Source organism: Silene latifolia, chromosome 1 (genome assembly GCF_048544455.1).
Source record: "Silene latifolia isolate original U9 population chromosome 1, ASM4854445v1, whole genome shotgun sequence".
In the NCBI taxonomy this organism is placed as follows: domain Eukaryota; kingdom Viridiplantae; phylum Streptophyta; class Magnoliopsida; order Caryophyllales; family Caryophyllaceae; genus Silene; species Silene latifolia.
Window position 1 is genome coordinate 3,179,736 of NC_133526.1, and position 12,205 is coordinate 3,191,940.

General features: G+C 36.2%; 2 protein-coding genes across 3 annotated transcripts in view; both read right to left on the reverse strand.

Annotated features, from left to right (window-relative positions):
- The window catches only part of LOC141593102 (uncharacterized protein At4g17910), a 28,144-nt gene extending 16,439 nt beyond the window's left edge, over positions 1-11,705 (reverse strand). The window contains exons 1-17 of one of the 2 annotated variants that reach the window (XM_074414058.1): positions 11,502-11,705; positions 11,347-11,410; positions 11,204-11,249; positions 9,485-9,618; positions 8,883-8,956; positions 8,714-8,795; positions 8,507-8,596; positions 8,301-8,374; positions 7,798-7,885; positions 7,272-7,398; positions 7,080-7,184; positions 6,572-6,698; positions 6,423-6,474; positions 6,284-6,328; positions 5,672-5,770; positions 5,277-5,406; positions 4,839-5,070 (exon numbers count right to left, since the gene is read on the reverse strand). In XM_074414058.1, the coding sequence (XP_074270159.1) occupies positions 4,949-5,070; positions 5,277-5,406; positions 5,672-5,770; positions 6,284-6,328; positions 6,423-6,474; positions 6,572-6,698; positions 7,080-7,184; positions 7,272-7,398; positions 7,798-7,885; positions 8,301-8,374; positions 8,507-8,596; positions 8,714-8,795; positions 8,883-8,956; positions 9,485-9,618; positions 11,204-11,249; positions 11,347-11,410; positions 11,502-11,554 (1,512 nt within the window). In that variant the 5' untranslated portion in view covers positions 11,555-11,705 and the 3' untranslated portion in view covers positions 4,839-4,948. Of the gene's footprint in view, positions 1-4,838; positions 5,071-5,276; positions 5,407-5,671; positions 5,771-6,283; positions 6,329-6,422; positions 6,475-6,571; positions 6,699-7,079; positions 7,185-7,271; positions 7,399-7,797; positions 7,886-8,300; positions 8,375-8,506; positions 8,597-8,713; positions 8,796-8,882; positions 8,957-9,484; positions 9,619-11,203; positions 11,250-11,346; positions 11,411-11,501 lie in introns of those variants that run through there. The other variant, XM_074414075.1, reaches the window with a different exon arrangement.
- Positions 526-2,346, reverse strand: LOC141593134 (transcription factor bHLH94-like). Its single transcript, XM_074414091.1, has 3 exons — positions 1,703-2,346; positions 950-1,333; positions 526-818 (listed from the first exon to the last, which is right to left on the reverse strand). The coding sequence occupies exons 1-3, from the start codon at positions 2,039-2,041 to the stop codon at positions 711-713; spliced, it is 831 nt and encodes a 276-aa protein (XP_074270192.1). The 5' UTR covers positions 2,042-2,346; the 3' UTR covers positions 526-710.
- Positions 11,706-12,205: the final 500 nt, after the last annotated feature.

Sequence of the window (12,205 nt, forward strand, 5' to 3'; positions counted from 1 at the left end):
TGATATCATGCTAAACGATGAAAAAGTTGTATGTTGAAAGATCATTATTGCATTACACAATGAATTGTAAAAGTATAAAATCGATTTTGGGACCCAAGCCATCAGCTTAAGCTTTTGGTTCCTGACTTGCTTCTCATACTGTCATACATGGTACTTAATATGAATTGCAGAACTTTCTTCATCAATATTCACATACTCGTATATAAATAAGAAGAAACGATGGTTCGAAGCAGATGTTGCTCCAAGTTATGAATCAAAGTAATTGTTGATTAGTCTATTGATAGGAGGTCAAAAATACGGTGGTTGCTAACGGTGAAAATAGTGATAAAAGGCACAATAACAGGTAACGCATTTGGACCGGGTCGACTTTACAGGCAAAAGCTTCTGTACGAGGAATATTTATGCAGTACTACTATTCAGAGCTGCTGAAAACGATTGCACAACATTCCGACCTAATCGGGTTGTTTTCAGCTAGTTCACAAGTGCTTGGAATCGAGGATAAACTCATAAACAGCATAGTACTCCGTATAAAGGGAATTGTGAACTGTAAAGTTCATGTCCGCTTTATTGTCTTTCAATTAGTTTTATTCACCCGTTCTTGAATAAGAAAACACACAACTTAGCTAGATACGCTAAAACTTACCCAAGAATTGTAAATCAAATATAACAATCTAACCAAGCGTAACAATAATCGATAAGATAATAACAATCTAGTAAGTTAACAAGAGATTCGATACATCTTCGTCTATTATTCGAAGCACTTGTTGAACTGCATATGCAATACTATCTACAGAAGTCAGCTGGCACCCTTCTTCAACCTGCAATAAATCAAATACATTCAAATACTGTTGTTTTCTGAAATGATGACCAAACAATTAACAATTGATGATGACTCGACAATTTTCATCGAAATCAGTAAATAGTAATAGGGATGAAATAATAGTCATACCTTGACACTTATGGAGTAGAGGACTAAAGGGTCTAAGGTGGTGACATTTAGATGAAGTATGGTGAAGCGAAGAGATAAAAAACCCGAAACCAATTTGGATAAGTGTCTCGGGTTTTTCTTTGTAAAGATCCGGAGATTTGCATGGGTTTCGACCAAGGTGACCTCAACCTCAGCTAAGGATGTTCTGCTCTTTAAGCTATACTTGTTACCTTGTCGATTGGAATCTGGAAATAGTGGTGTCAAGAATGAGGTGCCATCTTCAGGCGTCCCTAATCCCATGCTACGCTGTTGGATTAGCATTTTTTGCGCTTCTAAGGAATGCACGAGATGTTCAAGCTCCTTTACATAATCTATGGCACCTCCCACTACTGAAGCCTGATCGCCCTGCAGTTGCATAGCATGCAAGTAATGGTAAGTGTTACTGAAATGAAACACGAAATTGTATGATATGTTGTAACCGAGACATTACTCCTTGTCTCAAACATCTAAACTTACTGCTCAGGACAGATCGTTTTAAAGTCATTTTAGTTTTAGGGTCATTCTCGGGTTCTGCAGCTTGTGCTCAAAATCAGTTTGATTCAAGGAATCAAGGACTATAATCGATATATCATTCACGAATCTTCAATTGGCCTCAGTACTCAAATTTTGTTCGCTCCATGTATCAAAAACTCTGAGCCATACTTTGTGAAGTAAACAAGGAAGAATACTCACAAAACTGTAAATGACAACATAAAAAGCAGAGGAAATACATACCCTTTGACAGTAAGATTCCGGCATGAGAGAACGTAGAACAGCTAGATGTTCATTCATTTGCTTTCGACGATTTCTCTCAACAGCAATGTGAGTCATCCTTTGTGTTTCAGCCTCTTCTTTGTTCTTGCAAACCTTTGGCCTTCTTCGTCTTTTCTTCCTCCCTACCACACCAACACTTCCCTTACAAGTATCGGAAACTTGAGCAGGAAACTGAACATCAAGGCTCTGAGGCTTCTCCAGCATAGCAACATTTTCCATAATCCCAACATTACTCTCAAAATGACTAGCATTTAGAGTATCATAGACAATAAAGTTGAAGATATCGTTATAGTTTGACATCGCTTCTATTCTTCTAAGGCCAACTTCTCTATCAAAACCTCAAAATTCCAACATACCGTGGTGATGCACTGATGCTAAGGTTATATATATACTAGTACAACACGTTTTTTTTGTCGTGAAAGGAGGTACAAGGTCAGTACAATAACAAAAAGGACAGGTGAGTCGAACATGCAAGTCTGCGACCTAACATTCACAATACTCCACCTCGTTCACAAAACTAAGCAAAAACCGCATCAGTGTACTTGTATATTGCTCGCTTTCTCTCTCAAACTCAACGGTTGTAAGCCGAAGATTGAAAGGGCTGGACCAAGAACTTTTGTTTTGTTTAGCATCCCAAGTTAATAAGGGGATGATATCCAACAAACTGCCATGGTCTCTGAAAAAGAAGGTGGGAAGAGGGCCCAAGAAAATTACATAGAAATGAGAATAGTTACAAAAATTACAAGCTGTTGACAAGTTGCTCTTCATTATGCAAACGTTTTGGTGCATGCTCCTGAAGGAGGTCCTCATTTTGTGTCAGAATCCTAATTAAACTTCGTGTTCATTATATTATATACTCTCATGTTATCATGTAAATAAATCTATTGGTCAGCATAAGATGGATTTATTCTCCTATAGACAAAGACATGTCATGTACCGGGCCAGTGACGAAGATTCGAAGAATGGGGTTAGTACGGGTTATCGACACATAGAACAACGGTTAAGATTTCTTTTTTCTCGTTTTCTATATTGTACTTCCTGAGATTATTAATCGAAGAATGGGGGTTAGAAATGAAATTTGGCATGGAGGAAGTATTTTTTACTTCAACACTAAACAGTTTATCAGATTTGGTCCACAAAGAAAAAATCGCTCGGCAATTTTACGCTAAACCCGCTATATCAAGGGCGGAGTTAGAAATGAAATTTTGGCTAGCAGACTTCATTTTATAGCTTAATATCTTTGTTATGCCCTCATATTCAGAAATTTTCGGGTATCAAAAATCGAATTTTAACTATTTTATTGGGATAAATATGTAGTTTCCCTATATGACACTATTTTTGAAACTTCCGGCAACTTCATAGACGGACTCAGGGTAGAAAGCACAAATCATTACGTGAATAAACAAAGTTTCTCATACCTTAGCATTAGGAAAAAGACCAAGTCCAATTTTTGATAAAGAAATTCATCAAGACCAAATTTGCGGTATTAATAAAATTAAATGTTTTATGGTTTAATTAACATATTATAAATAGACAATACATGCTTGATCATCTGATCTTAGGTTTTCCAAACTTAACATAGCTTTGCTTGAAAAAGGTATAAATGAAGTGTTTGACAGGCGAGAGGCAACCTTGTATCTTATTTCGGAGAAAAGAGGGAATATAAACAGGTTTTAAATGGTATTTTCCATGGACGGAATCAGATTTTGAAGTTAAAGGGATAACATACTCCGTAGTTTGGAAATTTTTTGGAGTGAAAAATAGAAGTGAAGTAATTAAAGGGAAAAAAAAAAGTTGAAACATAACTAGAAATTTCAATTTTTTCATTACGGGGAGGAACCACCTTCCTTCTACCTCTTGTTTCGTCACTAGAGGTTGCCCTCGGTGACTCATTTTACAGTCATGTCAAACACGGAATATTGAGAATTCATGAAATATTAGAAAACTATCTCAAGGCTCAAATCATCAAATCATTTGAGCGGAATTACCGAGATTTCAGAAATATTAGGATACGAAAGTGGAAATAAAATTTAGAAAGCGGGATAAAATCATTGCTTGTATTTAAAAAGGAAGGGAAACGGAATTCCAAATCAGGTGAAAAGGATTGGGAACTTGGGTTGGACCATAAAATTATGGTCCAAGATGCCAGAGTAAGCACCAGGAATCCATGTGAAATTTGCCCCCTCTCCAAAAGTACTACAGTACAGAATATAATCACTCATTCACATGTAATATTAGATGATCAGAAATAGAATGCATAGTTTTCCTGCTATTTCCTGCAACTTCTGGTAAGACCGTCTTAACAACCTCTCACATCCATTTCTTTTATTTCCACCTTTACTTTAATTGGTGTGAGAGTTGTCTTAAGTTAAGACTGTCTTAAACAAGAATTGGTGTTCCTGCAATAATATACATTGAAAAACACATTATTGCTAACCTATAATGCAGTTTCTGACTTAATCAACTCTTTCTACTGTCTTTTCTTCGCAGCTAAAAGAAAGGCTATCCAGAGAACATACCATTGCATGAGAAATATCGAATACTGCTTCTGACTCAATAATAACTGTATAAGACCGTCTTACAGTATGCAGCGGTCCTTTTATATAAAAACACTCATTCAATGATAGTAATAAATGAGTATCTAACCAATAAAATGACCATCTCAGACTCTAAGACAGTCTTATTCTATCATTTGGGCGATTACAAACTTTACTACTATTAATTTCCTCTCTCCATCATATACCCATCACCACAACCCACCCAAATCCAACCCTAAACCAACACAACCAAACTCAAAACATCCGTAGTCTCTTCTCCACTTTTGAAACCATTTCTCCCACTCCCAAAAACAGTCCTCCACTCCACCACTTGAAACACACTCCCTGCCCATGAACACCCCACCCTCGAAAACCTAAATCCTTTCATGATGTGTACATCGTACAAGCAAGTCTTTGAGCAACTGACGTAATATTATAAATGCACGGGCCTCGTCTCATAAATCCACGAGAGAAATGTGTTTGACGGGATTTTCCTATACATGGACCAAAATGCTCCTATATCCTTAGTCCTTGCTCCTTACCATTATCCGAATTCTCAATTTGTCATCACTCTCACAAATCCCTTGCCTTAGTCTATTTCTCTCTCGGATTTATGAGTACTTTAAATGTAATGCCATGCTGTTTCGATAATAATAAACATGTTTGAAGTCTAACCAAAGAAGCATGTACATGTGGCTGATAATGAAGGAGCCTTGTGAGGACCAAATCTTACAGGCAACTTTTTCGAACTTGTAATATGAGCGGGATAAAACCAATGAATTCCTATTTGTACTGCACAGCAATACCAAAAGGCTCAGAGAAAAAGCAGCATAAGAAAATAAAACTTTGGAAACTGGCAAATTTCAGTTTAGGATTAATTTGTAGTCTAGTAAAATACAGCTGAGGCAAATTGACCTATACCGGCAGCAAATCAAGTTAAAAAAAGGTGATTATATGTATTAAAGCGGACTAAATCTACCAAAATTTTAACCGCATACCGCGGAAGTCTGCAGCTCCCATGATGAAACATAGAACAAGCATATACAAGGTTAAGATAACCAATGCTTGAATCGAAAACACAAATAAGGTATCGAGAGACAAGTTTACCAGCCCAGTAAGGACATTTGCCTGCATAAAACAAAATTAAAGTTTTGAGTGATCAATTCATGGGATGAATAATTTTGAAAACAAATACTTGTACGAGACCGTCTCAGAAAATACCCATCTAATTAATCAAGAAATGTAAAATATTAGGAGTAACTATGACAATCTCAGAATAGTTGCTTAATATTATATGAGTATTTATGAGAGGGCTTCGTACAAGACTTTATGCTTACGAAAATAATTCAACTGTTGGGGGCAGCTCGGGGAGTAAACAGAAATGGGAATTTACCAGAAGAAATGACGCCAATAAATTTTTGTCGAAAGCTGCTTCAAGTACTGTAAAGTTAGTTCCACCACTATACTCCGAGAGCATAAATATTGCAAGAACCTGCAAAGTCGGCGCAATTCAGAAGGACGATCGGCATGCATGACGTATAAAAACACGGGAAAAAAGGATATAAAATACTGTATATAAACCGGGCAAAATTTGTATGTAATTTGATTAGCTATGGGACTAAATACAGATATCTAATATGCAATATCATCGCGCACAGGTCAGACCTAAGATATATCTCAGGAACTCACGCCACGGTATTACATCTAGGTTGCGAGTTTGCGACATGGCATTAAAACAGAGTTATCCAAGATTCGAAGGTCACTACTATCACAACTCAATACAGTTTCAAAGGGGAAGACTGGAAAATTGGAGAGCGCAACAAAGGGGAGAAAAGGAGCATGAGAGTAAATAAGTAAGATCATGAAAAAGAGAACTAAAGGAGTGAGAAGGATAGATAGAAAAGGGATATATGAGACTAGCGAGAAAGCAAAGTGAAATCAAGATGCAATAAAACACTAATCTTGCATAAAGAAACAAGGAAGTAAAGCAGAACAGGTGAGGTACCTCAAAATTTACAGCCATCACAAGCATCACATAAGCCATGTTGCACTGGAGGCAAATATACACAATTGAAATCACATTTCAAGTAAATCTTTCTCTTAGAAAAAAGTACAAGTGAAAGAGTTCTACATAGCAAATATACCATCCTCCGTGAAACTCTTTCCACATACTGGTCTAAAACCACAGTCAATAACCTACAAAGGTAGAAAATATTTAGCCCAATGCACAAAATTGACAAAGAAGTAAAATGTTATAAACACAATTAACCGCCAAATTCATAAGATAAGATACCAGAATACAAGAGAAACAAGAAAGACTCTCGTCCTTGTCTGCCTAAGTCCATCTGATGTTGAGTGATCTTTCTGGAAGAAAAGATGGTAGCCCATCTGAACACCAACCAGATACATACCCCAATATCCTACGAGAAAAATACTAATAACATAAAGTATCCAGAGATCATGTTATGTAGACTGATATACATACAGCAATAACATAGAAAATACAATGATGGGTGAATGAGAGTTGCTGATTTCTTACATACAAGAAGAAACGTGAAACTTGGAGTATTATATATAATCTTAGGGTTACCTAATTCGCTCAACCAGGCTGCGAATTAATTCGGGCAAATTACGAATTGAATTACATCGAATTATGGTGTTTGGTTATAATTTTATCGAATTATGCTCTATTTAGAGCGAACTGCGTATTGGTATTACGAATTCGAATTGGTCGTATTACGAATTAGGTAATTATATAAACAGCAAGGATAAACAGAGAAAAGGGTGATAATGACGCTTACCAAATATGCTATAAACTCCCTCCTTATTTTGGCTGATAATGTCTTGTCCCCTCACATCCGATAACAGATACGTATTTAATCCCTGCAACAAGAATACTTGGTAACCTGAGGGCTGATTAGTCATTTGACATTACAGCATAAAATATTCAATATCCAAACATATAGGTATGAAAAAACAAGAGGAAGATATACCTATAAGAATGAGCAGGCCAAATATCCCACAATACTTGGGATGAATGTTTATTGCTGAAGTCAGAAGTGCAACACCAGCAAGAGTGAAAAAGAAATTCCAATGCACACCATACTCTCCTACATGAACCTATAATGATCAGGGGATAGGCAATGAATAACGCTTCATAAGAAACAGGTGTACAGCCAAGGTAATAAGACTGAGCAGTAACAGTTTAAACTATTAACCTCTTAGACATTGACAGCGTCTTACATGTCATTTTAATCAAAGCAGGGGTTAATAACCAAATTTCAACCTAAAATGTCGTAATTAATTTGAGGTATTCTCACTTGAACCTTACAGGTAAGCTGGATTAGATACTTCAAAAATTTACGTACTTAGAATGAAACTGTGGAAATTGGTAAATCTTTCACTAGAAGGATTTCTTATCCTCCTTTTCACATTCTTGCGTCTTACCAGTACAATTATTTTCAAAATTACTGAGAAGAATAAGAGAAAAACCAAGGAAAAGGTAATTATGATCTTCACCTGGTAATCCACTCCTGCAGTTGAAACAAGACGACCTAATCCCAGCAAGATCAATGGACATGTAGACTTCAAAACAGTCTTCAATCCACTATATTTCAGAGAAACAACAAAAGAAAATGTAAGAACTAAGAACATTAACAAATTAATGTACCTTAGTTTACTCCTACCAAACATTTGAATATCCTTAGGCTATTAGTATCTTCAAAAGGTAATATGTAAGTGTAGAAAATTCACAAAAACTAGTAATACCACACCACTAAATGAAATTTTATGAATTATTTTATAGGTGGATTAGATATTTATTCAGTTCTTAATGTTTTTTCTGCTGCTCATACCAATCTGCTTCTCATTCTAGCAACCCTTTAGTATAATCTGCTGGTAGCCTGGTACAGTATATTTTGTAGAATTTGTACTCCTAAGTAAATGAGAACATATTTTGTAGCTTAAGTTTCAGGTCATTTCGGACGCCATATTGCAAAGTTTAGCAATGACAAACAACTTACCTAGAATGAATGTTGCGTGCTTGACGTGAAACGATAGCATTGGCTAGCACAAATGAACCAACTCCCAAATCCATCTGATGCAATTATATTACAGAGAATTCAGTTTGATGGAGGCAAAACTGGACCTCACCCACTCACTTGTGCAATTTTCTCTTCAGATGACAACTAATTTGTAAAGATCAAGCCACATAAAGCACAACACTCACCCAACCAGTTCCATAGGTCTCTGCCTTTGCATATCTTCGAGGAAATATTTCAAAATCAACAGCAAGTATACATATACATGTAAGTAACATCTGCAGCAATTATCCTTGTGAGACAAAAGAGAATCTTATGAGAACAATTAATTGTAGTGGAGTAAAGATTTGGCAGCGATTGAGAGCAATATAATTGTACTGAGGAAAGATGTGTACCGTAATAACTCTAAATGATGAAATACTTCTCTTGATGGAGTCATGTGTTTGAAGGATTTGCTTAGAATCAGAGGTGCTATATCTGCTTCATATACACACAAGGAATGGGGAATTATGTCTTAATTGATAACGAGAGAGCTCAGAGATGTTTTTGTGACACAATAATTACCTTTTCACTAAGATATGGATTAGGAGAAACAAAGTCAGCACTAGAGCTAGTATGTTTGTCCATCCTGACAAAACCTGGCAAAACAATAATAAGTACCCATCTGACACGAAAATATCCTTCACCATTGAGAATGTACAAGTTCACACACAAAAATATATTCCAAACCAGAAAGAATGACTGCAACCAGTCATGCTACACGAGAAAACTACGCATCCTGAGATTCCTGACACTCTGATTTGATTGACTGGTTGTGGCACATTTTTACGAGACACAGCAAAATGAAAGTATCTGAGGGGACAGGTATGTTAAGTATGGTGAAAAAGAATAGTTATTATACATGCATTAGAAAAAAATTTAACCAAAATATCATTGAGGGGCAATGGCTATAACATCCGAAGTTTTTAAATTGGTATATAGCGAAACACGGCAAGCAGACCAAATCTCGTATTAAAGAGCAATCTTGAAGACAACTAAAATGGGATCAAACAAAATAAACCATCAGCAATGATTGAACTACAAATAAAGGCAGTCCTTATTATGGTGGCCCAAGGAATGACAGACAAATTGTTTGATTTGTACACGAATTTTTATGGCAAACTTACAGTGAGAATTAAGAGAGAAGGAATGAGAATGAACATAAAGTCCAAAGCCATAGAAGACATGTATGCACTGAAACTCTTAGCAGTCTTTGTAACGTTATCATCCTTCTTCGACAACTTCAAGGAAGCTTCAAAACCTGAAGAATAAGGATCAGTCATCTGGTTTTCTGGTTTGTACAGCAAACAAAAAAAACTCAAACCCATACTGCCAGTCGACTATACATATTAGGAAAAATCTTTTGTACTATCCGGGTGGTGTCGTTTTGTACCTAAGGCAAACAACTTTGCACTTGAATAAACAGAGAAAGAAAAAGTGATCACATAACTTACATTGTAACATAAATAACAGTGCAAGGAAATGTGCAAACAATCGTGTTCGAAGATGCCACGAATCTACGATATGCTTGCAACTACTCCCTACATTTCTTCACGTTTTTCCCATTTTTCTAAATTCCCCGCCCATATTTTGAAAAGTGATAAACACAGAGTGAAATGAAGGGAAATAGAAGTCACACTGCAGACAGAACAAGAATAGGGACAATCATGATAACTTTTAATCCGCCTCTTAACAAAATAGTGTCGTTGCTTACCATAATTGCAGTATTTTCTTAGCAAGGGGAATATTCTTGAAACAAGGAGTATTATATGAAAAAGAAAGACATAAGAACAGATTGAGGTTGCCTGATAAGTCATAACTCTTACATGCCGCAAAAATTGGGGTAGGGAACATGAATTCCTCTATTTCCCTCTTACAAGGCAGGTTAAAATCATTTCAACATAAGAAAGATTTGAAAAAAATATGACATTGAACCTTTCCTCCCTCCCATCTCCTTCCCTCCTCTTTTGTATCCAAGGAAAGGGTGAGGGTTCAACCACAGCAGTTACAGCCACATACATAAGCATCTAGGGTTTCTTCATATCAGAGGTAATTAATATATTGATTGTAAACAGGGAGCAATTACATAAGGAATGACGGCCATTACATCAACATTCCAAATCATCCTGAAAGCCACTCAGCTTTGTCCAAATAAGGGTGTCTAACTAAAATATTTTCAAATCCCCTTCTCAAACCCTAGATGAGGGATTGTGCAGAAGGTAGCGATTTGATTCGAAATACTAACGTTTGAAATGATATAACCTACTACATTTTACTAAACATTACTCCCGCAATAATTAGAAAGATGCACCAATGCACCGTGAGTCCATGACACTAAGCCTTGAGATTAGCAGACATCAAACACAATGCTACCTGGCAAAATATCTGCTCGTTCATAAAGTGCTAAACTACCGAGGAACATAATTTAACATTTAGCAATAGACTCCACTTTGTCCCAACTCCCAATTGTATACCGAAGTTCAAACTCAAAACTCTACACCAAGGTTGCCTACTTAATTATGACAATGCCACCTCTAATACGTAATACACTCTTATAGAAGTAATTTTAACTAGGCGTCATGATAAAATACGCCCAATTCATGATTCACGACTCGCTTAGGATCAAGAAATTCTGGTAACGTAGTTCAACACCAACACACCATATCATACAGCCATTCAATTCCAGACTCCACAGAGAACGGCCTACGTGTAGAAAGTCAATAGGCTTACACTAGTTGCATTTTATCACACATTCATCAACATAAAATACTACAATATAGCACAAATTAAGGCAGCAAAACTAATCACACAAAATGATCATGCCAAGGAGTAGTAAAAACGCATACCAGGCACGTAATTAAACACAATCGAACGCCGAAATAGCACAATCACCTGAAAATTAGGGCAAATAAATCACAAAAGCAGGAAATAATATGTGCAATTGCGAAGGTAAAAAACTACAATTAAAGGAATCGATGGATAAACTCACAGGAATTACTGTAGTGAGCGATAAAATCTCGAGCATTGAGGATCCAGCTAAGTTGCTAACAAATCTGGAAGAATTGCAGTTACAATTGAGTAAATTAAAGACACGAAATTACACTAATTTGATGAAAAATAGGGGAGAAAAGAAGAAATGATTACTGTTGTTTGAGGAGCTTGTTAGGGTTGATCGCCATTGTTGCTGAAGAATCCATTGACGAAGGAGATGACGACGACGACGACGATGATACAGTGGTTTTCTGAGCTGGCTGTTTGCAGGTTTCGAATTTTAAAAAAAGAATTTTTATAAATTCTGGTTCCGTCACCGACGAAGTAAATAACGGGGGGTTTGAAAGGTTAATTATCGAGACAGTGGGCGTATATTCGTGATAAACTAACAATTACTTGTAGAGAGGTATTATCTAATTTATAATGTCATCAATATGTTCGAGTAATTTTTATGAGAATTCGAAACATTTGTGTAAAATACTCTTTACACCAGAGTATTTTACTAATTAAATAGGGAGTATTTTGCAATCAAAGTGAGTATGTCCAATATGTAATACGAGTGTATTTGTTTTGTGACTTTTGTCACAGACCTAGACGAGTATAGGCTTATATTACAAGTTTACAATCACGTTTAAGCTTGCAATTCACCGTGAACTAGAACTTTATCGCATTTTTTTTAGCGGAGAGTAATCCATATCTTTGCAACTAAAACTCTAAATTTCTCAATAGTTTAAGTTAGTTATAGATATACTAGCTAACCTACATATTTAAGCTTACATAGCATAAGCCAACAGACGAGGTAAAGGTATAAGACAATAGTAGAGATGCAACATACAAAAGAAAGTTATGTCAGAGGA

Bases quoted from the DNA above. Each gene is read 5' to 3' on its own strand.
- LOC141593134 (XM_074414091.1), bottom strand. From the start codon at position 2,041: ATGTCAAACTATAACGATATCTTCAACTTTATTGTCTATGATACTCTA. The intron at 1,334-1,702 runs GTATGTATTTCC...ATGCAACTGCAG, and splicing joins CGGAATCTTACTGTCAAAGG to GGCGATCAGGCTTCAGTAGT. The intron at 819-949 runs GTATGACTATTA...GATTTATTGCAG, and splicing joins TCTACTCCATAAGTGTCAAG to GTTGAAGAAGGGTGCCAGCT.